Source organism: Mycteria americana, chromosome 4, assembly GCF_035582795.1.
Source record: "Mycteria americana isolate JAX WOST 10 ecotype Jacksonville Zoo and Gardens chromosome 4, USCA_MyAme_1.0, whole genome shotgun sequence".
In the NCBI taxonomy this organism is placed as follows: domain Eukaryota; kingdom Metazoa; phylum Chordata; class Aves; order Ciconiiformes; family Ciconiidae; genus Mycteria; species Mycteria americana.
Genome location: NC_134368.1, coordinates 75056979 through 75084374, shown reverse-complemented (window position 1 = coordinate 75084374; position 27396 = coordinate 75056979). Strand labels below are relative to the sequence as shown.

Below are 27396 nucleotides of genomic sequence, written 5' to 3'. Positions count from 1 at the left end.
GGAAGTGACTTCCATTCACTCACGCTCTGAAGTTTGGGTTTTGGGGCCAAGTGTATCTTCTTATTCTGATACAATTATTTTAATGTAATAATAAAAAGAAGTCCCAGATGACCTTAATCAAAGTAGTTGGTCATTATGGAGTTAATGAGAGCTGTATATTTTAATATAGCTTATTTCTGTATGAAAAAGTTGCTAAAATCCATAAGTGGGAATAAATTGCTTAAAATATAGTAGCATGATTCAAGGAATGGGAAAATGCTGTGAAAAATGGTTGTGTGGGATTTTTTTTGTTGTTGATGTGTTGGTATTTTTTGTTTGGTTTTGGGTTTGGGTGTTTTAAATTTTCTCATTTTTAATGTATTTTTTTAAAAAATCCTAAATAGTTAGGGATTCAGTTCTTGTATTTCAAACCATTTGAAGTTTCCTCAGAGCCAGACGAGAGTAATGAATCTTCAAATTATGTTTTTGAAACATGTCCCTTTCTCTGTTCTGAAAGCTCCCTCTGGATGGGGCTGAACTTTATGTTGCTCAATTTGTATTTGAAGTTTTCACTAGGGTAGTAAACTGAAATTATTTAGTACCAAATTCTTATCCCCTTTCCCCTTTGTAATACTTTGTGTTTTTTGCATTTTTGAAAATAGTTTATTTGCATATGACTTCAGACTTTATTAAATATGTTCTTCAGTTTGTTCTCTTTAATAAAGAGTTGTTGTTTCACTTGCTTCTTTCCAACAACCTGAACTCAAACAGGAGAGGTAGGCAGTACTGTACCTCACCCTGTTTCCGATATAGTATAACTCATTCATTCTTTTAAATTGAAACACTGAAGTCAGAAACTGCAATGTGGATCACTTGCTGGTTCTGATAGGGGGGCCTGATATGTGTACAAAAAGCAGCGATGGGTAAAGTTACTGGAAGGAGAGCTACCTTCTTCGAACAAACCAGTTGACTCTGTTATGAAAGTCATCTCAGCGTGGTCGTTAGCAGGGAGAGGAGTAACCTGGGAAATGGTGACTAAAAGACGGAATGATCATTACCTCCTTGGGGACAAATATTTATTCCAGACATGATTGGTATCAGAGCAGCTGTAGGAAAACGTTACACAGGAAAGTTTGGGAGACAGGCAATATACATTGCCTGTGGTCAAATTTAAAGTAGAGATCAGTTGTGAAATTCCAGAGACAGGACCACCCAAAAATGTCTATATACATAGCTGATCATTTGGATCTGAATAGTTATTCATAAATTGTAGGCATTAGTGGAAATCTGTTTTAAAAAAATCATTTTGTCATCTCTGATCTTTCCGAAAAAGGCTACGTGCAGCAATCATATTCTGGTAAACGGAGTTTTTCATTCTAACGAGTCTTTTGTTTGTATTTCAGGTGCTATCATTTTTTCAGGGTTTGTTCACCTTCTATCATCAGGGATATGAACTTGCTAAAGACTTCAATCATTACAAAATGGCCCTGCAGATAAATATACAAAATGTAAGTTGAGATGGGTATCTATGCCTCTTCTAACTTTTAAAATAACGTCGCACACCGAAGTTCCTGTCGGTGCAGCACCTGTAACGCCAGCTTCCCTCGGCGCTAGCGCATTGCCTGTGAACTTCGGGGCTGCAGTGCCCTCCGCTGGCTAACCAGCCACATCGCTGAACCGATGCCAGTGAGTTCTTATTTCTAGTACTCCTCTCAAGAAACAACCACCGGGTAAAAGGCCCCCACTGCTTTTTCCAGTTTTTTAATAGAGACATAACACAAGGATTATCATGAAAGACTTTAAAAACGAAGGAAGTCTGTTAAAACGCATGCAACGCTGGAGAATGCAGAGGAGGGGTAATGAAATGCCAAGGTTCTCGGTGCTTTAGGTGCGTTTGAAATCGAGTACGTGGTGGTCATGTCTGAGGGTCGTTGCTTGATAGGGTGGTCATGTCTGAGGGTCGTTGCTTGATAGGGCTATATTATCTGTAACTAAGAAAAGGAAAGAAAAACAGCTGGGCTGATCAGCATTGGTTTTGGCATCTCTGCCAGCAGTGTGACTTGGAGTTTCTGTTTGTCTCGAAGCAGCCCTTTCAGGCAAGAACATCCCTGTTGGTTTGGGGTGGAGAACTGTAGAAGGAGACTTGGTGTTAGCACCCGTGGCGTATTTGACAAAACAGTGTGTTCCTTCAAGGGCAGGCTAACTGGGGCCCACCACTAGTTAGCGTACCCTCACACCAAACTGCCCAGTGTGATCTGCTCAGGACTGGGAGGGCGGCAAGCAAGGTGGCAGGCTGAAGCAGTGGGACGACGGAGTCGCTAGTCAGATGGTCTGTTTGCTTCCTTGAGATTTGTTGAAGAATAAAACTCACTCGGAGGAACCTGGATGTGCCAGGGGCCTGTTGGTAGGGAACAAACCGTGTACCTTACTGCAAACAAGCAATTCATGATGGTGCGTCTGTTTTGTTGACCTCTAAGGGCACCTGGAATTAAGACACAGAAACTACTTCTCAGAGGTTGCAATCTATTTTTAGAAATGGCTTAATTAGCAGGCAGTAGCAGGGAGACGGGGGGTGGAAGAGAGGATTATGGTTGCAGTAATACATGGTGACAAGATTCATGTGTCATGATACCTACCATTCCTTTAATTTTCTTCCCATATGTTTAAGTCTCCAGTTTCCTATTGAGCTGTCGTTTGGCTTGGGTAGGGGAACTGAGTAGTGGTAAGTTCATAAGCAGAATTCCATGGCAGAAGTCAGTGCTTCTGGAGGAAATTTCAGGACGGACTTGCTTCTTCGGTGTGCTTAGCTTAACAGAATGAGGAGCAGGACGGAGGCACAGTGGATAGAGGGGAGCTGATGCAAGGTCAGCAGGAAATGAAACATGAGAGGGAAGCTATGATACAGTTTTGAAGAGCTGGATTTCAGATTACAGATGGAAAAGAGCCAGTGAAGTGGTCTGAAGAAGTGATGAGGAATAAGAAAGCAAGCTAATGTCAACAGTTGCATTTTCAATTGACTGAATGGTATTACAGTGTGCCCCAGGAACTCCAAAAGAGGCTGACCATTACAGCTCAAGTTTTATGAATAGTTAGAAAGAACAACCTGGATTTCAAAAAGCTGCAGAGAGAAAGGAGGCAAGGCTTAACAACTGTCTGAGGTAAGAGGAGAATAGAAGGAAACAGCTGAAAAGATAATGAGAGGACCTGACACGTTCTCCACTATGTTGAAGATGAACAAAACATCCCAAAGGAAAAATGAACTAGGGCTTGGCTGTGGTACAGCTGAGCTGCTGGCAGAACACTGGATTGACATGTTAGAAATTGAAGGGTACAAGATTCAGTAGAGAGCGCCTAGCTGGATATGGAGAGTGATGTGAGAGTTGCCAGCATAGCTGTAGTAATTGCCTTCCTTTTCATTCAGGTCGTCTTTACTTTGAGAATTATGCTGTGGATTTCCTTTCCACACCCTGCCCCAGACCCTGCCTTCGCCTCACTCCCCCCAAAATGAAAGAAAGAAAAAACAAAAAAACCTCCCAGGACTTTTCTCTTGTCATCTCAGTTCTGTGCCCAACCTCATACAAGCGTCCTTGCAGCCTTGACCACGTTCTCCTGCCCTGCAAGCAAACCTGGCCTTCCCTGGGAAGAGGAGGCATGGGAACATTGGTGCAGCAGCTGTGGTCAACCCCTGGTTAAGCTCAGCTTTGTCGCAGCACAAAGGGAGATTGACATTTTCTTGAGGTTTTTGGAGCCTGTGATGCTCCATCCCACCATTCCCAGGGTATGTCACACACTCAGATTTGTGATCACTGCACAGCTATGACAAAGATCCTGGCAGGATCATTTAAAGCATCTAACCTTGGAGTGATCAGTGCTCAGACAGGAAGGTTTAGGTATGAGCAGCCTGTCACTATCAATTTTTTTGCCTTTGTCCTGAGTACAGAGTATATTTTTTAATGCAGCCCTCCTAGGAAATTATGAAAAGGAGCTTAGAAAATTGTTTGGAGCCTTGTAAATGAGTTTATGTGCAGGGTCTTACTCCAAAATTTCAAGCAGATGTGACCTGAAATTGAGATGATGGATATGGCGAAGGTTCAGAGCAGTTTTTTTGCCCGGAGGTAAGAAGGCAGTTGTACTTAGTCATCACCTAAAGAATATCTTCAGCTATCCTCTATAAAACATACGGGTGTGGGTGGCTGCTCTGACCAGCTTGCATGGACTATGTTTGTGTCCATGAATAAACTCCTTCTAAGGATAAATCTGGAATTTGCATGTACAGATGGCCAGTCAGGAGCATAGTGTTATCCGTCTACGTACAAGAATGGGTACTTGTTTATATGCATGATAAATTTGTCAGTGTATGCAACTGTATGCTTGTCCTGGGGAAAAAATAAAAGGGGTGAGGCAGCATTTTCAGAAGCTCATCCATTTTCAGAAAAATAAAGGTGCTCTCAAAAAGCAACAAGACCATATAAGCATGCATCTGGAAGTATGTGCTTTCCTCAAAACACATGTACTAACTGGGGAAAATACCAGGTTGGAATTTAAATGTATGTTTTCAGTTTGTGCAATTTAGGCAAGTGGGTATGTGGAGAAAACTAGGTATTACCATGATTGTTTTGGTTTTGTTATTTGCTCATTAGCCAATTGCTAGTTCTTCAGACCAAACTGAAGAGTTTCTTGTGTCAGGTGTGAGCTGCTCTGTTATTTTGTGTAGTCCTATTGTATAATTTGTGAATGGTATGGTTACTTTCTGATTTTTTTTTTTACTAATATTCTAATAAATATTTCTCTTGCGGCTGCTTGCAAACTTTGGAATGAGTGACATTCAGGAATAATAATGAACTGGACTTTGTGTGTGTGGGTTTTTTTTTTTTTATTTTTTTTTTAATGCTTCTGCTTGTGTGTGATCAAAACATTTGGCATGTGTGTAGTCTCAACGTGTATGTATTGTTGGTGACCTTCCTGTCACTTTTTTCTCAATAACCACAGAAAATCCTCTGTTTTCTGACAACTAATAAGAATCTCATTAATTAAGCCAGCATCTGTAGTAATATTTTTCTAAGGAAACTTGAATATTCAAATCCAAAGTAATTTTGCCCTCAGTATTTCACTTCTTTCTGAACAGGTCAGCGTACTGTTTTAGAAATCTACTCTGACACTCTTTGTGTGCTTTCCATAGTTACAACAGCTAATATCTAAACCACACTTCAATTTTGAAGAGTATCAGAAAACTTGAAGAGTAAACATGTATGGAAATTGTGCACTGACAGCCCTAAAATGCCGTGAATCATTCTCTCATTTTATAAATAGCTCTTATAACTATCTATCTTCCAGGAAGAGTAAGTCTTTCTTCCACTCTCTCTACTAATGGGTTTTTGCTGTCTTGTTTTAGACACGAAATCGTTTTGAAGGAACAAGGTCAGAGGTAGAGGAGCTCATGAACAAGATCAGAAGAAATCCTCAGGAACATAAAAGAGCAAATCACTTCACGATGGAAGGCTATCTCTACGTACAGGAAAAAAGTAAGATGTATTTTTGTATTCCTGTAGTGCCCATATTGTGCAATACAGGCAAGTCTTATTTCTACAGGTAACATGAAGACGCAAAGGATTTACAGTGTATTAAACAGAGTCATCTGAGTAAATGTTCAAAATCTCTAATGGCAGTGTTACTGTGGCTCATAAAAAGAGCATGGTACTGGAAGTGTGACAGTTCTTAGCAAAGGTGACTGAATTTGGGGAAGTTTTGTTTGACCAAAGGATGCATTTCATGTTATTTTTAATCCCTTACGAATGACCTCCCCTAGAACTGTCAAACATTTGTTGTCAGACAACATTAGTTGTCAAATTAGGCTCTGAAAATTGGGCTAGTTTATTATGATGAAATTGTCATTTCTTTGGTTCAGTGATATGCTTTCATTACCTAATTGTGATCATAGGGTCAAATAAAGCAGGCTATATGCTTGATAGCTAGCATTGAAAATCTTGCTGTGAAGGTGCATGTCACCCAAATCATATCCTGTCAATACTTTGAACAATTATAGATCTTTCTCACTCTAGTAAAAAAGCTGAATAAGGTGCAGAGCTCTTACTGCTCAAGGAATGACCACAAAGTAATTTTTTTTAATAATATTTTGCATAAATAATATTTTTTACATGTGTGCCCTAATAGAAAGTTTGTTTGCTTATTCTGATGAGAGACTTTTGTAAAATGTTTCACAAATTGAAGACTTTACCACGTTCTTGATGGAAACATTGGTATTATGGTGTTCATAAATAAGTTTTAAGAGAACTAGCAGTAAAAAATAAGAAAAATTGTTATTCTGTGAGATCAGTTCGCTGGTCTTGGTCATCATGAGCTTTAGAATCATCTGAAAGGATTCAGAAGAGGTGGGTATGCCTAAAGCTGAGTTGGGGAGGAGCAGGGCAGTGAGGCCTTCCAGGTTAGGAACAGTGAAATCCTCTGTCAGCTTGAGCCACTCGTGAAGGGCTTCCCTGATACTCTGGGGCAGAGTACTTCAAAAGAGAAGATGCCTTTGCAGACCTTTTTTTAAAAAAAGTAAGTTAATAGAAGTGAGGAGATACAGAGGGTCAGAATCCAAGTTTTAACAGTTAACATTATAATGCAAATCTCAATAATACTGTATGTAGTAGGCTGGGCTCTTAAGTAAGTGTATTCTATGTAGGGTGTGCACTGATAAATAGTTGGGAGTGAGTTTTGGTGTCAGAAAATGTGATCAGACCTTAATCAGTAGATAATGTAGAGCTTGCAACACAGGTGCATTAAGTTATCAAGTGTAAAACTAGGTTTCCATGTTCTGCTTAAATAAAGTTTCCAAGGGATGTTCATTTTATTGGGAAAAATTATTTTGTCTGTAGTAGTGAGACAAAGATATGTTAATAATTCTTTCCATGTATCATTAAGCATAGATGTGAAATACTACATATATCAATTTTTAGAACAGTAAGCACTGGTTAACATTGGTATTACTTTATATAATGTTCTTAATTCATACCTTTGTTTTAAATACTGCATTATTAGGAATTAAGTAGGACTCTTAGGTATCATTTTGGAAAGCAGGAGAAGAAAATGCACAAACTGGAAAAAGTACATACTACCTAATGCTTCCGTTTTACGTAGGGCCTGCTCCCTTTGGTTCCAGTTGGGTGAAGCACTATTGCACGTATAGGAAAGAGACAAAGAAGTTCACCATGATCCCATTTGAACACAGATCAGGAGGGAAAGTTGTAAGTATATTTTTATATTCTACTCTTATACTTTCCCTGTATCAAGATCAGAGGATGCGTCAGGTAAGATGTGTCAAGTACTTTCCCTCTCTATCTCATTGCCCCTCTTTTACTTCTTTCTTCATGCAATTCAGTCTGCCATTTAAAGACATTAACCTAAAGTAACAGATGGATTAATAGATAAGAATTCTGCAGACTTTTCAGTTGCTTCCTTTTAGAAGACCGGAGAACATGGTACAGATAACATGCGGTGTTTCACCATTGAGGATCTGGTTTATCCATGAGGCATTTAAATCGTTAAAGTATAAATCAGGAAAATGTAATAGACTCAGAAATTTCTTTCTTACATGCTCTGGTCAGATTTTTCTTTCAGATGTAAGTACTAGAAGAGGGACTAGAAAAGAGGATTTTAATAGGAATATAATTTGTACTGACAACTGAATGTAATTTCAGTACCTTTGATAGCATCTGAAATATTCAAGACCCAAGACTCTGTTGATCTTTAAATGGCTTTAATTCCTATTGAAATAGTTGGGAATTGAGGGCACCCAGCACCTTCAGAGATGACGCATTAATGAATGCATTAATATGGGTGAAATGCATTTTGTTGCGAGGAAAAAGGATATCTGAAGCTGGAAAATAATGCTTGAGTCGATATTCCTGTAAATGCAGCACCCTGCCCTATCTTCAAATTTGGTTAGAAAATAACGTTGTTGGAATTTTATCAGGCGATTATATCCCATTAGTTTGAGCAGAGGGGAGATGACTTTCATCATTTTGAGGGCTGTGTATATTTACAAATATATTGAATTTGGAAGAATCTTTCAAAAGCTGTGGAAAACCTGCCATACTGAAAATTAGTGGCATTTGGCTTCCTTAATCATTTCAGTACTTCTATGAATTTTTTATCCTGATTTACTCTAATTGTAATAAGCCATTTTAGTTAATAGAGTATGTGTGTAAGCATTCGGCATTCTAAAACACTTATGAAGCCATTTTTGTTGTATTAAAAGATCTCCCATTTTGAAACCCACAATGCAATTACTCCTTCAGTGACAATCTCCTGTGTCTGGAGATGTTGAATAAGACAAGAAATAATTAAAATATACAGTTAATCTGGTACAACTCATGCAGCATTCACAGATAAGCTTATTTGATTTCTGAATACTTAAAGGTAAAATATGATCCTAGTGTTGGTTGCTCTTGAAGAAAGGACTGGTTCTGTAAGAGATTACAGATAGTAAAGAACATTTACTTTGTTCTAGTTGCTGCAGCAATAGCCTTTACTACGGAAATTGCTGTCTCTGACATAAAACGGGAGAAGTCTCTTACTCCCGTTGTGTGCTTATATTGCAACATGTGCAAAATCTTTATAGCAAAAGATTTTCGTTAGTTTAAATTATTGTGGTACTGTGTCATGCTGCTCAATATTTTTGCATTTATGTCCCATAAATGACCATGGAATGTATGTGCTATTGTGCAGAGACCTGAACGGCAACCATGAGCGAATTCTTTTGCAAGTGTCAATTTTCAGTATAGCTTTTGCCATTATTTTAATGTAAATTTACCTTACTTGGTTTGTATAGCTGGCTTACTGAAGCTTTCAATTACTGTGTCAAGCATATAAAAACTTTCTTTTCACAGGGTGATGAGGAACTCTTTGTCCTTACGTATTGTACCAAAAGAAATATAGATACTATAGACAGGCGATTCTGTTTTGACTTAGAAGCTTCAGACAGGTAAGCTCCTGAAACACACGAGAAAGGACTCTTTCTAAGTAGTAGTTAACATTACTGTAATATTACTGTTGTGTTTTCTTCTTCTTTTTTCTATGCTTGTTCAGACTGCCAATGGGAAATAGTCGCTGGAGGAGCAGGCAAGCACTGCCATGGCTCACTGGATTTTAACTCAGCTGTGTGTAGCAGAAGCAGGGAGGATCTAAACTGAAATGTACATTGTCTGAGCTCACATAAAAGAAAAGCACAGAAAAAGTTAGAGAAACTATTATGAATTGCTGTTACCGTAGTGAAGAAGCGTGGCTTAAATTGAAGTACATATGGCTATAGTGAAAGACTATGATCACAGTAATAATTCATACAGTCATTACCATATTGTATCACAAGCCTGCTTTCCAAAATGACATGTTGCTGAGGGTTTATGCTGGATTCTCAGATTGAAAATAAAATCATTGGGATTTTGAGGCTTTTTGTGGCTGGTGTAATCATCCAGTGCATCTTGAACATTGTTGCCACTGCCTTTTTGAAACACCACCATTTTGTTGCTTTGTTTCAAAAGAGAAGAATTGCTTATTTATTTCGCTAAAAGGATCTTAAAATATGATAAATATTGCTTTTTGTCAGCATTGTAGTCTTTCTTCATTTATGAAGGTGAGAGAATCCAACTAAATAGGGTACTGCAAATAAATATGGCTGTGGTAATGCAACGTTCTTTTGGTGCAGATTGTATCTGTGCAGAACAGGATCCTATCTAGCATTAAATGCTAGATATAAATTAGTGGACTGTTGCTGAGTTTTTGCATTCACCCCTTCTGAGCTGTTTTTAACTAATACATTTGGTCCCTACTTATACCAATTACATTCTAATTTATGTAGTAGGTCTTCAAGCTTTATAGGTTTTTGGGTTTTTTCTCATCAAATTCATTCACTTTAAACGCAGTGTGGCCAATGCTGTCAGGCCCCTCTGTCCTATGATTGCCAGTGGTCTGCAAATATGTCTGTGATAAGGATCGTACGCATGTGCGCAGTCGCGGTCAGAGGCTATGCCTAGCTTGCGTGGCCAGTCAGGCTGCCTGCCTGAGGCATGCCTGTTTCTGTAACAAGCGCTGGGTTACAACATTCCTGTCTTACCACAAGAATGCGAAACTACCGCTGCATCTGAAAACTTCCAGTTCACGTGGCAGATGACAAGATGCTCATTTACAGCTCAGGTGGCATTTGTCACAAGTCTACAGCATGGTTTGAACTTGCATTTTTGATTTGAGGAGGAGGATGTGGCTTAACTATTCTAACACTGTCTCCCAACAGTAGGAAAGGGAGTAAAGATTTAAAGTCTTGACATCAGCTCCTCTTGGGTCAGTGTATTGGTCAGTATGAAAAACAGATTTCAAACCGAGTCTGATAAAGTTGCTAAAAAAGTACTGTGAGAAATGTCAGTCTACCCCCCTCTGTGTGTCATCTCTGCTCAATAGGGTATCTGGAGTTTGAACAGAGATGGATGGAGAGCAGTGTTTCCTTGATCCTGCAAAACATTTTTTCATTCTCTTCTCTGGTAAAAGTGGGAAAAATCTAATCCATCTTTCTGTCCAGATATAATAGACACAACTGGTCCACTGTGACCTTGATATCAGACATTTTTCTTTTAATAATATATGTGTGTAGTACTGAGATGTTCCCATGGAGATTAGTTCTGTGCTGCAGGCCATTAGCTTGTTTCCTTGGTATCAGTTCAGGGCACACTTATCCCTTGGCTCGTCCAAGTTAAAAAATAACATACAGATTGACGGCTGGCCATGGGGTTTTCTTTGTTCCTGTGCTGTGGAAGGAGGCAAGATTGTAAAATTTCGGGAAGGACTTTTCAGTAGCAAACGTTCAGCCTTGTGCGTGACTTGAGCATAGTTTGGAGCTAGCTGAATATTTATGCATTTTTCTTAAAAAAAAAAGAAAAAAAAAAAAAGCAGAGATGATTCTTTTTCTTTAAATTCTGATACTTATGACTATAAGCTCTGAAGGTGCTAGGATCCTGGCTAAATCTCTGGAAAGTGATGTTTTTTCTGTTTCTACTACTCCATCATGTTTAGTTGGAGGTGACTAGTGGTAAATGTAGAGAAATTTAAATCTTAAGGAGAGAGCAGAGGTCTTTTGGGGTAGGAAAAAGACTTTCTATTAATAAGAGCATTATCCTTCTGAAATAGTACTTAGATTTTAATTTTACAAATACAGGACAAGGAGGAGAAAAGGCTTTGTCTCTTTTGACTTTAATTTGAAGACAAATAAATAATGTTTCATGCAGCCTATACTGAGTTTGATGTATTGCCTCTAGGTGATACTCTTTGATACCTTGACCTTTATAATTTTAGTGAAAAGAAGGAAAGTTTGCCCTGCATAAAAGTAACTTGTTTGGTTTTAGTTTTAACTAGTAAAAGAAAGTAGACAAGAAAAAACCAAATCAGCATGTTGGTGTTTTTAGTCAATTTAGCTAATTTCTTAGGGTATTTTTTTCTACCGAGTGATTAAGTCTGCATGTTTATGATAGTTGCAGCTCAGTGCTACTAGCAGACCAGTTTGCATTTGAAAAAGCTGGTATGGCTTGAGAAGCTGCTTTGCTTACTGTTATTACTAATACCAATATTGTTTTAGTCATAAAGGTTATTCTTTGCAGAAATTAAGGCAAGGCTTCCCTCACCCACTCTAAGAGCTCAATGTTTATCACTGAAAATAGTAAGAGATTCCATTTTTATGGCTTAATAGTCTTCTCGCTTTAACTAATCAAAAGAGAATGACTTGCTTGATTGCTGCCATTTTCCAAAGTTATAGTTGGGTCTCCTGAGTTTAGACTGGTTTGCTAGAGGGTGTGTGCATGCCTTGTCCTCACATGTTGTCTGAAAAGGGATTTTGAGCAGGAGGTATTTGTACCTATAGAGTTTGGTGCTGCAATTAAATTGTGTGGCTTGCTAAAATTTATGGCAAGGTGAAAACGAACTAGAAATGTCTCTAGTTGTAAAAATATGGTGTTTAGACTGTTACAGTTTTAAGTAAAAGTGGGATTTGTGCTGGTTTTCTGTGCTGTTGTTTTAAATAACGTTTTGCCCTACAGCTATTTTGCTACTTGAAGATAGATTTAATATGAGAGAGATAGAGAATGTTATGAATTAGTTCTCCATTTCTATCCATCTCTATATAATGGGATATACAAATCTGCCAAAAGTATTGGCAGGCTGAATATAATGATTTTTTTTTAATTGGCAGAAAAATAATTACCCAAATAACCTGTTCTGTTTTTAACTCTCCTTGCTTTGTACACTGTGCAGAACCACACAATTACTCTTTTTAGTTTCCTATTATATAAACACAAAAGTAGATTTATGTTAATCTGTTTACTAATCCCTACGTCCTACACTTGTCCATCTTTGTTTTTTAGAAAAGTTATAGTAGTGGAGTTTTGTAATGAGATACTGCATTAAGACTTGTTTATTTTTTATAAGATATCTACTGGAAAACTATGATCATTGTCACTGCTCTAAAGCTGAAGACTACACATCAAATAAGTTGAGAAAAGCCATTTTTTATGTAACAGCGCAGCAACGCGAGAGCAAGTTTATTTAGAATTTAGAAAACTCAGTAACTCCCAGCAAGTGTTGGAATCAGCAAGCTATGAACAATGAGCTATTTCAAATAAATAGTTTGCAGATTACATTCACTTTCCTTTTTCCTCCCTATCCTCCCTATTTCCTACTGTGTGTATTGGTTCTATACCTTCTATTTTAAAGATGGGCAGTATTCAGTAGTTAAGCAAGAAGACCAACCCTGACTTTTAGGACAATGGGCTTTTGCTTGTAGTTGGAAATAGAATTTTACAAGACTTTTTTAGTTGCTGGTGAATGCAGTTACTCTGTGTGGTTGGTACATTTGCAGGCCTGGAGTTCCTGTGACCATGCAGGCATTTTCTGAGGAAGACAGGAAGCTGTGGATGGAAGCCTTGGATGGAAAGGAAGCTGTAAGAGTAATTTTTTTTTTTTTTTTTTATATTCATTTGTAGTGTAATGGAGAAGTTCTCTCACCCCTTGCTTCCTGATCCCATTTATACTTTAATAAACTGGGATTATGTAGTTTGCAAAATGATAGATTCAATGAGGAAAGAATAAAAATGAAATAAAATTCAGGAGAGATGAGTAACTCGGTAAAGCTCAGCATAGGTAACTACTAATGCTGATGTGAGATATTTTTCATTGTAGTGACAGCATCAATTTTTATAAATGGTATCCCATCACAATGATGATATTGGTATTCTAGAAAATGTCTAGTATAAGCATGTCCACTTAGCCTTATGCTGACATACTGCATTCCAGTGGCAAGACTTGTGTGAGTTAGTTTTATGGTATTATTATTATTGTTTTTTTAAAACTAGATCAAAAAAATCGTTGTCAATGGGACTGAGGTTGTACTTGAATTTGCTTAATTTCTGGTTCACATCAGGAAATGGGTCTGAACTGCAGAATTGAAACACACTGCAGATTATTCTTACAATCATAAATATTATATTGGTCTTGTGGGCCAAAAATAATGGGGTTTTCTAGTCAATGACACAATCATGTGTCTGTCCTCAGTAGTGCGGTACTGGGCATTTTAGCAGTAGGTTTTATTGACATCATTGTTCTAAAAATCTTGTTTCATCTGCAGAGGTGTTTATTGCCATCACATGTTGTCTGAGCTGGACTCCGCAGTAAGCTTACGGCTTCTGGGAATGGTGAGCTGGGACATAACTCCCAGGATTCACCAAAGCAGTTCACAATGATCTGAGTGAACTTGAACTGTGGGAAATAAACCTGCAGAGAGACATAGGAACATGGAGCATGTAAATCACAGTTAATTTCAGTGACTATAACTAACATTCTTCTGCTCCCCAAGGAATTGTATTTGTTGAGAATTTTTTAAAAATTTCACTCCTTAAAAAGTGCAATTATCTACTTTCTGAGGGGGCACGGACCTCTGGTTCTGCTGTTAGAGCTGTTGTAGTTAGAGGTGATATGTTCTAGCTGTAAATGGCTGTATTTGTGCTTAGTGGGCATTAAGATTGGCGGTGTCTCATTTCTGGTTTCATAAAATTCTTTAAAATAATTTATGTCTTTTTACTCTTTTTGTGTTAGCTGTTCATCAATTTGAATAGAGCAAATGCAAAACAAGAGGGAAGTAAGTATTTGAATTACTATTGAAGCTGATTTTTGTTAATTTTACAATTAAGAAAGGTAAAGGTAAATTTTTTTTCCTGTGGATCCAATGTAATTAAATATTTTATTTTTTATCTAGAGTTCTGAATATACTTTGTGGATTTTGTAATTAATGGGTTTTCACAGTAATGCAGTTTGATACATACATAAGAATTGTAGGACTGGACATAAGCTAGAGAAACAGTCTGATTGTTTTTGCAAATTTACTTCATGCTTGAAATTGACTCAAAAAAGGGTTAATTTATATGTAAATGCATCACAATTTCTTAATCCAGACTGTGTGTACACATCTGTTAGAATGCATAAGTATGATTTTAAAAGCAATCACAGCTGAACATAAAGGTCAGCAAAAAACCTGAATGCTTTATTTAAAATGTAAACCATAATATGGAAGTGGAAGAGATGGCTTTCTTTAAATGACATTAGCTTTCTTCTGTTAGCAAAGTATATGGGTGAAAACAGTTATCCTTCTTGCATTATCAGGCAATTTATGCTTGCCTGTTTTTTAATTAAATTGTTGGTTAAAGCTGGATCCTGTTGTTATTAATAGAAGTTTTTCCACAGATTTTTATTTTTGTGGTGCAAGACCCAGGTCCCCAGGAGCAAGGAGGCCAGATGTTTGGAAGGGCAGTTTTGCAATATAAGCTTTTAAATGAAGTTTTGATGTGAAGAAAAAGAATAAGATAGGAACAACAAAGGAATGCTGGATCTCAGCTGTTGTCCTGTTAATGCATCTGCTTTTATGTAGTCAGCTCATTAACTGCTGTGAAATGATATATGTGTCCCGTATCTTTAGTGTGGGAATTTCTTTGGCTTAGGGTAGGACTCAGTGAAAGCCCTGCTGTTGATGATTATGTTTTTTCATCATAAGTACTTCCTTGTCCCATTTGGTTAGCTCTCTCAGATGTTGTCGATGTTGCAGTAAGTACCGTTAAATTCCATTTTGCATCTGCCAACATATGTACCTAATCAGAGATCCCATTCTTCAAAGGCTGCTGCTGTGAACAGATTCAGTGAAGCCACTACCACCAGAATGAGACTTGACTTGGGCTAAGCAGGGTTGTGAAGGAGAAAAGGGGAATTCTATAGAAAAGTGATGAAGTATTCCCATTCCAGAATATCTACAGGTTTGCCTCAGAAGTACTAGCTATGTGATTAAGTCTAGCCTTATTTTTCAGTGAAAGACATAATTGTAATGGTGCTTTAAAACTTTTCTAACTTTTTTTCCCTTGTAGGTGCACAATTGGATAAGATAGGGTTCACTGTCATCAAAAAGTGCATCAGTGCTGTTGAAACACGAGGTAATGATCAACCCAATCTGTTTGTGGAGGAGGTGGAGCAGCTGGTCTGCTCTTCCAAGAAGGCCTGTGTGATCTAGTCTCCTGTAGGTCTCTGGGAAAGACTTAACATGGTAGATATTACACCAATTACACTGACCAGGGCAGGAGCTTCCTTCTGTCCAGTCCCAGCCTTATATATATGGCTTTCCCACAAGAAATGTCTTTTCAAGAAGTGCTCAGAAGGGGGTAATAGCACCTCTCTTGACAAAGGAAGCCAATGTTAGTGTGCAACAGCAGAGAAAAAAAACCCTGTGTCTTGTAGGCAATTCCTGTACTTTTGCTTTGCTGTTGGAACAGACTAATTTTAGTATTCTACTTGTGGACTTTGAATGGAGGTTTTCTGTTTAGTCACTTAAGACAGAAGGACAGGAGCTGAGCAGGCAAGTGAATAACAAAAAGTACTGAAGTACTTCTGGTGGAGGTAGTCTCACACCAGAGACAAGGATGCTGTCAGGCTTACTGTTGCATATGCTCATTGCTGTACCTCCAGAATTGGAGACAGAAGAGAAAGTATTCAAGAGGTAGTTGGGATTATGATTGTGGAGACTCTCCGTGTCACACACTCTGTGTAACTTGGGCACTGGATAATATTGCTGCCGTGCGAGGAGACAATAATCCTGTTATGGACATGCTGAAATGTGAGGTGACCAGCCACTCTGAGGCTCACTGCATTGTATATGGTAATGTGTGCTTCTTTAAAAAAAGAGGTGAAGAAGTGAAAAAAGGTAATTGGGTTATGGTGTATTTCTTAGTTTGTTAAAAGAGATGTTGAAATTTTGCTATGTGAATTTTGTTTTTCTCCTAAATTGTTGACCTTCCTTCCCCTCCCAAAGGGGAAATTTACAATTTTTCAGCAATTGTATCTTTTTTTCCTAGAGATTTAGCATTGCACAGGGCAGAACATTTATACCTTTCTTTGTATCGTAGTCCAGCTTAAATAAGATAGCTGAACAGAAGAATGGGTCGGTCACACTTCCTGTCAATGCAGGGTCTTGTTTAAAAGCAGTGTCTTCCATGTATGTACTTACTATACAATATTATTAGTAAGACCAAACAGCCTTTGTGATATTGAGAATTTAGCATTTAAACAGCAAGAAGTATCTAAAATCCTTTTTCTTTTGGACTCTTTTGTATCAGATTTGTATCAGACTTTTTTGTATTTCAGATTAGACCATATTCTATCTGGTATTATTTTTGTTCATTCTGTTCTTTTGAATATTTTTCAAATAAGGTTTGTCTGTCTCATCACTTTAAAAATTTCAGTTACTGGCATTTACAATCTGAATATTTCAGCTGGGAAACAATGCAGATAAAGCTCGCATCCTACAGATAAGTTGCCTTCACTGCAAAAACCTGCTTTGATATAGAATGGATCTTCTCTTTGCACTGGATGAGGCAGATTTTATGAAAAGGGTAGCATGTGGTCATGTAATGAAAGGCTGGTCATGTAATGAAAGGTCTACAGCACAGTGGCTGGTTACCTTCCAATACCTTATGAATCATGCTTACTGTAAGCAGTGTGGAGTACGCTATATTTTGGTTTATTATCTATAGGTGCATTCAAATAATTTTCTTCAAGTAGTCTTTTTTTTTTTTTTCTTTCTTTGATACCTTTTGAACCACCTTTGAGTGGTGGTTCAAGTCCGCTCTGTTCTTTATGCCTTGATTTAGGTATATGTAAGAAGGTGCAAAATATATGTGTAACCCCACCTAATATTGTTGTTCAAAACAGATGATAAGCTTCCATAGATTAGAAGCATGTGTCCCCATAGTGGGATCTGCCCTGAAGCATACTTGGAAGAGAATTAAAGTTACCAAAGTTAGCTGCAGTATTTCCTGTCATTGGAGACCTTGCAGCTTCACTATCCCTTGTACACAGCCTTTGTAAGACCTACCAGTCTACAATAGAGTGCTTTGTGGTAATTACTACCAATGAAAATGACTTTTTTCTATTAATTTTGTTTTGGGGAGTACTTAAGGGAAATTAAAAAAATGAGTATTTAATAAATATTTCTTTTCCCAGGGATTCAAGAATGGGTTTAGGTGAGGTACTACCTACCAGGAACTCGGCAATCCACCTAGCTCTGTTTCAATGAACTTGATTCATCCATTGCATTTCAAGCAGTTGGTGATGATTTTCTGTTTATCAACACTGAACTTAACATCAACTGCATTTAAAAAAAACAAAAAAAAAAGCCTAACAAACAAAATCCTGACTTCATCCATGAGACATAACTGAAGCATTCCTAAAGGATCAGTTTCTGTTTTTTGCAGAACCTGCAGGACTTTCTGCTGATGTCTGCTGAGCGAAACAAATGGAGGGCCAGGAAACCATGCAGTTGTTTGCCTCAGAAGGGTTTGGCCAAATAGTTGTATGATGAAGAAAATACATCTTTCAGGCTGCAGATTTTATACCTATACTTGTTCTTAAAACAATTTTTACTTGATTATTTTACTTTAATGATAACACATCAAAGGCAAGTTATGTTCAGCAGAAGAAAACAGGACAGATGCCTCTTCAGAGACTGTGCTTGTGTGCCATGTTTTTATCTCTTTTAATCATAATGGGTGTGAGGTTGGCGTGGGTGGAAAGAGAGGACAGTCTAGTGTGGGTGGAAACTGAGAATAGTCTTGTCATGTCATAGCAGAAAAAGTCTGGTATTCGGAGAGAGAAGAGCATAACAGAGATATTGAACATAAACTTGTCAATGGCTGGATAATTTTTTCTCAGTTACGTTCCCTTTTATAAAGCCAAGAAGGAAGTTATTTGCTCTGAATGAATAGAAGAATCAAAGGCAGTGTCTTGGTTAAAATGCATGTAAGCTTCTGATTTAGCATTGCCTTACGAGACATTGGCTGTGCTCTACCTGGTAGGAGACGCTGAGGCATCGAGATATGCAGCCTGTCTCTCACGTACTGAGCATGATGCTGGCTGGATGGGCACCCGTGTTTTGTCTCCGGGAGAACACTTTGGGATTCTGTTTGGAGTATTTTATTTATAATTCAGTACTGAGAATAATACAACGGGGTAGAAGTTTATAGAAACATCAGAGAGCTGTTTGCTCCGGTAGTAAAGACTCTGTGCATGTTTTTGTGTGCAAGTAGTTGGTTGTACCTTCTGTGAGGATGTGGTAGGTAAGTGTTTGCCAGAGCGGTGTTTGTCTTGGTTTTAGAACTACCGGAGCTGCTAATCTGAGCTGCAGAGAGAGATGGCAGCATTGAGCTGTTTGTCCAGCCTGTCTGCTCATGAGAAAGAAAGAAGATGGTGAGGAGGAAGTAGAAAACCTTTTCACGTAACAAAAAAAAAATCTGGCATTACCTTGAATTTACAGTGTCACTTGTATGGCTGTTTCTGTACTATGGAGTTTGATATAAAAAGTTATATTTGCAGCTATATTACTGGTCTGTGTCAGCCACGTGTACAATGCCAGCCACAAAGTAAACTTGCCTACATACCTTGCTTACAGTAGTATAAATTACTATTTTACTTACAACACCTTATTTTTCTAAGCATGTTTCACAAATTGTGTACCTGTGCCAAATTCCAGTATCAGACAGCCAAACAGCTTGAGATAATGTAAATATGAAGGAAATTATGCTGCGGGGCTTTACTGCTCAAAGTTGCCAATAGTGACTGGTTGAGCCGGCAGACACAGCGTCTGAACCCTTCAACGTTTTAGTCAGTGGTAAGCTATTCCTTGCAATGAGTCATCTTGTCAATTGTGTTCTGTAAATGCCAAGTATTATCAGTCTTGGATGTGCTGAAGATGTGAAATGTGCAGATTAAATCAGAAATAGTACTGTTTCAAACCAGGTTTGTATATTTTAAATAAAACATAATTTAAAGGTATCTTTAAAGGTATAATTTAAAACTATGTTGAACTATTAATTCCTCTCTGCGCTTCTTGCTGTCTGCTAGCAATTAGCTGCGCTTCTTCCAGGTTGATGAATTTGAAACTGATCAATTATCTGATAATTACTATCACAGACTCATGATTATTGCTGGAGGATTGCCTTAGTTTCAATACTACCATAATTTCAGAGACTTTTGCATATCATGTCTGTTTTACTATCGAGCAGTAGTTTCTGCGGTTTGACCTTAATTATTTTTAAGCCCGTAAATGTATGTTTAGGGTCAGCATGGTTTGGTTCCCCCTAGTTTTAATGTTAGAAGCACAGGAAGTCACGAAACAACTTCTGAGATAAGCAAAAGCTGAGCTGTATTTGACTGTGATAGTATTTCTTCAGCTTCTAAGCTTCTTGCATACAATGCAGAAGGTTTGTTCTCTGGTACTGAAAGTCGTGGAGGTCATTGTATAAAAAAAGTGTGATGCATTTTGGCAGAGCATTAAAAAGCTTGGTGTTACTTTTGTACCAGAATTTTCCTGGACACCTCTGAGAAATTTGAAGTAAAAAATAATTGCTGCTCTCACAACAGATTCCTAGTGCATCCTTGTTTGGAGTGAATCAAGGACTGTGCCTATTTTTTTTTTTTTTCTTAGTGTTGGCAGTCTTGAAGTGGTGTATAGCATGCTATCACGCTGTTGTTCTGGGCATCATGGGAAAACTTACCTGGTTGGGTTGATAACCTCATATTTTGAGAAGAACAGTATTGTGCCCGCATAGCTCTTTCTTGCGGTTCTTCTGTGTGCAGCTAGACTGTGAGCATACTCTAGAGTTGTGGTTTTTGATGACCACAGATGAAATACTGGAGATCTGGCTTATTCTGTTAATTTGAGCCAGCTCTGGACGTGGCATCTGGCTCAAGACTCAGCATCGTTACAGTGGCGTGTGCATCCCGGGGAAAGAAAAGGGCCCGTTTTGCCCAGGTCGAGCAACCGAGAGAAGTAGCAGCTGCTGCTGTCGCCCGTCAGCTCCCTGCTGGGACACAGGATGGAGCAGTGCTAACAGGGAGGAGCTCAGCAGGCTCGCAAAGGTCTGGGATGCCTGAGGAGGCTGCAGACTGTGTGAGGAAGAGGAGGGGGTGAGAGAAGAAGGAAAAGATGTAGCAAGGCTAGGCAGGAGGAGGAGGGGGTAGAAAATGCGAAGTTCTCTCCACCGCATTGAGAATTATTGCTGTGTATTATGGTCGTGTCTGACAGTAATTCATTAAAAGGCTAATGATTTTTACATACTTCATCTAATATTTATTTAGGAAGAAACTTTTTCTCATATGACTGGTTTTAATTTTCCTTCTCTGGGTTGGAACGGTTTGGTATTGAAACTGGGAATTCTCCACAAGTCTTCCTTTGTTGAAGGATATTTTGAGTAAGAATACCACATAATCTGTTATTTGAAAAGATTTCCTTGGAGTAGAAACACAGGTATTCTGTGGCATTTCTACTCTTCCAGGCCAATGTGAATATAGAGGTAGAGTATGGTGGTGTTTGTAGATGGCTGCTTATTATGTGGCCTCTCAAACATCTGTGTCAGCTTCAGGTAATATTTTACCTCCCGCTATATGGGCTCTGAAACAATGCAGCAGACAAAGACATACCTTGTTTTGCCCTTTTCCTTCCCTGCCCCTTCTCTCCCTTCCGTTTTCCTTCAGTTCATCCCCAGGGAAGTAAAACTATGAATATAAACCTGGGTGTGGTAAAGGAAGGCAAAAGCAGGGGAAGAAAAGGGGGTAGGGAAGTGAATGTGTGTGAGAGGATGGAGGGGCACAGAGGAATGACAGGAAAGTGGTCCGGTGTCCACGGGAAATGAGAGTACGGGACTGCAAATATTATGCCAGTTATGGCTACTCGATTCATCCCAAGCAAAACCAGAAGTACCGATTTCAAGTAACCTGTGGTGGTGCCTCTGGACCTAACTAGTATGTGGACCACAGTGGGTTGGAATGCGGCCTCGTATCTTAAATGAAAAGCATTTACAAACTTGAAAAAGCATTGGTTTTGAGGACTGGGAATAGGCTCAAGTTTTTCTTTATTTTATCCAAACTCTTTTTGTCAGCCACATATTTGGAAAAAGGCAAAATTACATTTATTAAAGAAACCTTGATTTAGCATTTGTTGGTTCAGTTCTTGCGTTATTAGAATGTGGATGCTGATGTATCCAAAACGTCATTTAAAAGATCTGAAAACAGCCAGTGATTTTTTTATTTATTTATTCCCCCCCCCCAAGCAAAGGTTTGTCCCTGTTTGCTTTTACTCCCAGTTTCTGAAGTGGAGTTAAGGTACATGAAGCCTTTATCAAAACATAACATGAACTTATCTTAAAAACACAGAAGAACAAAAGAATTCTTGCAATACTTTATTTATAATGTTGTTCTCATGACTGTGTTAATACTATGTAGTCTGTCTGTCTGTGAGGAGAACTTGTTGTCAGGGGAAAAGTTTTAATGCTAAATTTGACTGTGGCTGATCTTCTGCCCTTTTTTTTTTTTTTCTCCTTTTGCATAATAGGTATAAATGACCAAGGATTGTACAGAGTTGTGGGGGTGAGTTCAAAGGTCCAGAGACTTCTGAGTTTGTTGATGGGTATGCCTCTATTTTACAATCATTTTTTCAATATTTTTTCATGTTGTTTGACTGTCAATATTTAGTTTTAAAAGCATCTGCCTGTAGTTGTTCTTTATATGGGCCAAATCTAGTTTGCTTTAGTCCGTGTAAATAATTCTCATATCATTGTAAGTTCCACTGGTTTAGCAAGACCAAGATTAGTTGGTAGGAATAAACTAAGAGAACTGCTATGGGACATGTAGGAGCAAATAATGGGCTTTGTGCAAGGTTGATTTAAGTGGGATTAAAGCAGCCTAAGTAGAAAGGTCTGATCAGAAAATTCAAAATACCAAATTCAAGAAGGTTTGAAGCTTATTGCTTCATTGTTTGAAGTTTCCACCCTTCTTCTCCCTTGTCTAAGACGTACAGGTGTACACGCCCATGTGTGTCTTTAGTTAATCACTGTGCAAAATAAGACATTTAGTTTAAGCCCACTGGCAAAGAGCTCTCTGGTTTAAGAGGAGGAATATGATATATGTATTAATAATAACTATGTGCCAAGGCGGGGGACAGATGGAGAAAGGATTTGTTTTTATAAACTTAGTAGTATAGCTTTTATATGTGGGTAACATCTTAGACTCTCTTATACCTAGTTAGCCATGTGTAGCTTTTAAGATTTTTTGATTCATAAAATTATTCTCAGAAACTTTTTTCCCACTTTTCTTTCTGGAAATTTTGATGCATCTTTAATCCCAGTGACTGTAGTTCTCTTGCCACTCTGCTGTCCCTGGGGGGGGGGGGGGAAGTAGTATTGGCACCTGGATGAAATCCCTTGTCTGCCCGATACCTCTCACCAAAATAGTAGCCATGACTGCAAGATGTGTCGTGTTTCCCAATTTCTTGTCCTGAGGCACTGACAGTACATGCAGTCAGACAAGACCACTGGGATTAGTTCATTTTTATAGAGCTTCCAAACCTGTCACTTGACAGCAAAGGTCTGATTCTCAGGGATTCATTGGTATGCAAAGAAGCTTGTTTGCAGTTTGCACCAGGCTCTTCTCCAGAACCATGCATGCTCCATCTGTGCTGATAACACAGTGTTCTTTGGCACTGCAAACTGGAGGAAGCCAGAAAGTGAATTCATTTCATTACCCCAGACATTATGTGAATGACAAAGCGCTTTTATATTATATGCTGCTGTCAGTTCAGTGCCACCTGTAAGACTTTTTCTTTTCCTTCCTTTATTTTTTCAAACAGGCTGTCTCTTCAGAAATGATAAGACATCAGGCTTGAGGACCTGCATGTCATATCAATCTGTCATAATGACCTTGCTAAATATTAATTTATGATATCTTACTTTAATCAATATTAACAGCACCCTGAAGTTCTCCATTAGTGCACATAAACCTGTCTGTATCTTTAAAGTATTGTAGCAAAAGACTCTTTTTGGAAATACGAACTGGGATTAATAAAAATGACTGATCTGTAACAGATTCTCATGGTTGTTTATCTGTGTTGGAGTTAGCCTCAATAAACAATAACCATCTTTAGCCATTGACTATAGGAAGAATGATGTGTTATCACTCATTCTCAATTAAATGCATTTGATATCATAAGATGTTTTTTAGTTTTGCACTTACTGGCTTAGCTTGGGCGTGCAGGTCTGGCAGGCAAATTTTCCTCTTTGCCATTAGTGGTATCCAAATTAAATAGACTCAGGTTGCCAGTGGTTCAGTAGCAGCTGGAAGAGTTTACTGGGGATTCCAGCATCTGCTTTTAGTTATTTTTTAAAATTAGAAACATTTTTTGTCATTCCCAAGATTCATATATTTATTTGAAGTAGGAAGAATACAGTGGTATCAAGATGAGGCAAAATACTGAACAGAAAAAAGTTAGGGTGCAAGCAGGTGCTCTTTTTCTGATGATTTGTTGAAAGCGATCCTATCTGTGCTCTTTATCTGTCTGTCCTCAGAGAAGAATAAAGAGGGTTTCTTTTTGATATACAGTGGTACAGAGAATTTAAAATGACTGATTAATCTTTAATCCTTTGTCTCTGGGTATACTCTTAGATACCCTTTTATATGAAAGATCTTTCCAGAATCATAAAAACCTCATAATAACTTTCTGTATTTTAAAATGTTTGATAAGATTTCAAAGTATTTTAAGCTACTTATCATTGACCATAAGGCTCACAGTCTGAAAGGCCCAAAGTGCAAAAAAAGTCTTCCAAATGGTAACCAGGGACATAATAGCGTGTAGTTTTGTCTCTTTTTCAGAATATTTTCTATAAAATTTGGGAAAGTACATTGAGAGTCAAGAGAGTATGAGAAGACCAATATATGCTTTTCTAATACTATGAATGCATAGATTTTCATCTTTAATGTAAAAATCTAATGAAGCTAAGTCTTCTGTAAAATGAGGCTCAGCAATGAAATATACAATTCTACTTAAAAAAAAAAAAAAAAAAAAGGTAATTTTGCAATTAAGTTGGTCCTTGAAGTTACTTGTAACTACCATTGTGCTATGGTGATCTGTTTTGCAGCAATAATCTTGTCTAAATTTAAGTGAGGCATGTGGTAAGGAAAACATTCATTACATTTCAAGGGAAAATGTTAAATTAATCTGATATCCCATTGTAAATAGGGGTACAGAGTTAGGACTTCCAATGTTATGGGAATCTGTTATAAGCAATTCAGAGTGGATTGTCAGCAGTCAGGAGGCTCAGTTCTTGAAATGCGTCAGGGACCAATTCCGGTTTAATCTATGATCTACGTTACAGATCTGATGTGGCTCATTTCATGCAAGCTGCCTATGTAGATTTCATACAAACTACTACATAGGTCAGCTTTCGTACAGACCCTTGCTCGTGGTGAAATGACTGCTAAGGACTTGGAGTTTCTACTGATGAGTTCAGTTTTGATTTCTGATACTGCCTGGCGTGAAAAATGCCAGACATTACATGTTGTAGAAGAAAACTTTCAGGTACCTCTGCCTTTTCAAACCCAGCAGCTTTCAAAACAATTACCCTGAATTCCTTATTATTTTATATACAGTAAATGACAGTATGCATACACTCCTACAGTGGGCATATTGCCTATGAAAGCAGAGAGAGTCTCCTCCTAAGCTAGTGTAGTGACCTGGACTGTTTTTATAAACTCTAGCTCCCTTATTGTCAGAAAGATTTGCATAAAACTTAGAGCTGATCTGTCAAAAGCTGTTCCATAAATGTGCACGGTTATTTTTATACGCGTAAAGTTGCCATTCAATGCACAGTGGCTGCTATGTGAACAAGTAGCATGAAAACTAGTAGGGTAATTTATGAAATCCCGGTTGAAGTGCCAGTTCATATAATGGCCTGGGGTGTTTGAAGTAGAGGGGAAAAATGGAGCAGGAACAGTCAAATATATGGGGTAGTGGGGCACAGAGCTATGTAGGGCAACTGTCAAAACAAAAGTGGAAAAAAAGGTCTTGAAGTCTTGATGGCTTCTACAATCAAACCAGGGGTTGTTTGGGGTAGGTAGCAGGGCCAAATTTTGTTGGTTTTTTATCTTTTTTTTTTTCCCCAAGAGATAACGAAATATTTCAGCAATACCTTCTATTTTTTATTTTAAGAGGCTTGCTTTGGAATTCAGACGCTTGTTATTTCCCTCCCCAAATTCATCAACAAATTTTACGTAACTGAGTGCATCCTTTGACTATAAAGGAGGTTGATGATTATGAAGCACTTATTTAAAAACTGGATATTACACAGTGGTTTAGTAACAAAATCCCCATAGATTTCACTAGTTTCTGATGTGATGGCAGTTTTTATTTCATTAATTCAGTAGAAAGGTTTTCTTTTCAAAAAAGAGAATTTGAACACAGAAACAGCTAGCATGCTAAAAAGAGGAAAAGAGAAACTTTTTCCTGAGACAATCGTGGGTATTTTGGGTGGTGGTTGGCTAGTAACAATTTGGTAGAAAATGTTATCTGACTTGTATTTTAAAATGAGATTTAAATAATTGATACAATGAGGTAAAATATTCAGTTACAGAAATAATTGCTTGGCACAGCCTTTAGAACAGAATTATTTAGTCCCGGTAAAAGGACTGCACCTTTAATCAAGGATCGTAATTTGATTTTTTAAATGTGTCTGTCGTTTGTCTGACAAGCAAAGTAACAAATGAATTCTGAATTGTATGAACTGGTCAACACGTAATCTGTGTCAGCTACTGCTGTAGTTTACTGTAGTGACTGACTGAAACGTGTAGCAGCAGCAATCACAGCAGCTCAAGCACCTGCAGTGACCAAATACATTGTGGGCTAGTTTGGCCATATACATGTGGTCATCTTGTGTCGACTAGCTATTGCTTCCTGTTTTGAGGTGAAAAGGGGTTTTTTGATTGCAAAACATTCCAGTGTGCTGTGCTGTTTTCCATGTTCTGTCAAAAAATCTTTCACCTGATGGGTCGTTCAGACATATGACCATTTGATGTGATCTGCTTTGTTATAAGACTCTACCCACTAACCTGGTAAAAGATGGGAGGAGTTTTCTGAACCTGACAAATGGTCAAGCGAGCAAGTATTTTTTTCTCTTTGCCTAAAACTGATCAAATAAGGGAAGCATTCTGGCCATCTTGTAGAGGAAACTTACTGATAGAGAAAAGTCCTTTTTCTACTTTTGAAGCACCCCTTAAAGGTTTTCACACAGTAAGGAGGGTCATACTGCACTTTGTTGGCTATTTTCATCAGCAGTCCAAAATAACGGTTTACAAGCAAAACTATGGAAAGAATTCTAAAAGATTTCTAAGTGTACTTGCATTTTAAATAATGAAAGAAAAGAAGAAAAGATGAGTTACGCTTAGTGGGTCTTTTTCTAAAATGTTTTTGTACATCTTTCTGTGTTTGTGTACATCTTTCTGGTTAATTAAAGGTGTGAAAATATCAATTTCTATAGAGATCCTTTTAATTATAAAGTGATTTTTAATCCTTCATTAAGTAAAAAATCACCAGCAAATACTTTTTAAAACAAAATATGGAAATAGAATTTATAAAGAGGTTTAGATATTAAGTCTTCTTAGTATTAACTAATAGTAAGAAGGACATATTACTTATACGTTCATGTGAGCAAATACATAATGATCAAACTCAATGTGTTGCTGTTCATGTAGGGCATACTGATTTAGAATTCCCTTTTTTCATGTCCCTCTTCTCTTTCTGATTATTTTCTAGATGCAAAAACCTGCAATGAAGTTGACTTGGAAAACTCTGTAGATTGGGAAGTGAAGACAATTACTAGTGCTATGAAGCAATATCTGCGGTAAGCCTGTCTCTCTCATTTACTTATTTATTTTTTTGACTATGAATTCTGTATTCTAATTCTCCTATGCAGTGTGTTAAGCTACATTACTTACTTTTTCCTATATTTTGGCATAGAGGTTCAT

General features: G+C 37.9%; 1 protein-coding gene across 3 annotated transcripts in view; it reads left to right on the top strand.

Moving 5' to 3' along the window:
• The window catches only part of ARHGAP10 (Rho GTPase activating protein 10), a 151060-nt gene that overhangs the window by 61878 nt on the left and 61786 nt on the right, over positions 1-27396 (top strand). For all 3 annotated transcript variants that reach the window (XM_075500940.1, XM_075500939.1, XM_075500938.1), the window contains 9 exons: positions 1383-1487; positions 5372-5501; positions 7120-7226; positions 8871-8965; positions 12878-12959; positions 14110-14152; positions 15426-15491; positions 21938-22012; positions 27185-27272. In XM_075500940.1, the coding sequence (XP_075357055.1) occupies positions 1383-1487; positions 5372-5501; positions 7120-7226; positions 8871-8965; positions 12878-12959; positions 14110-14152; positions 15426-15491; positions 21938-22012; positions 27185-27272 (791 nt within the window). The remainder of the gene's footprint in view (positions 1-1382; positions 1488-5371; positions 5502-7119; positions 7227-8870; positions 8966-12877; positions 12960-14109; positions 14153-15425; positions 15492-21937; positions 22013-27184; positions 27273-27396) is intronic.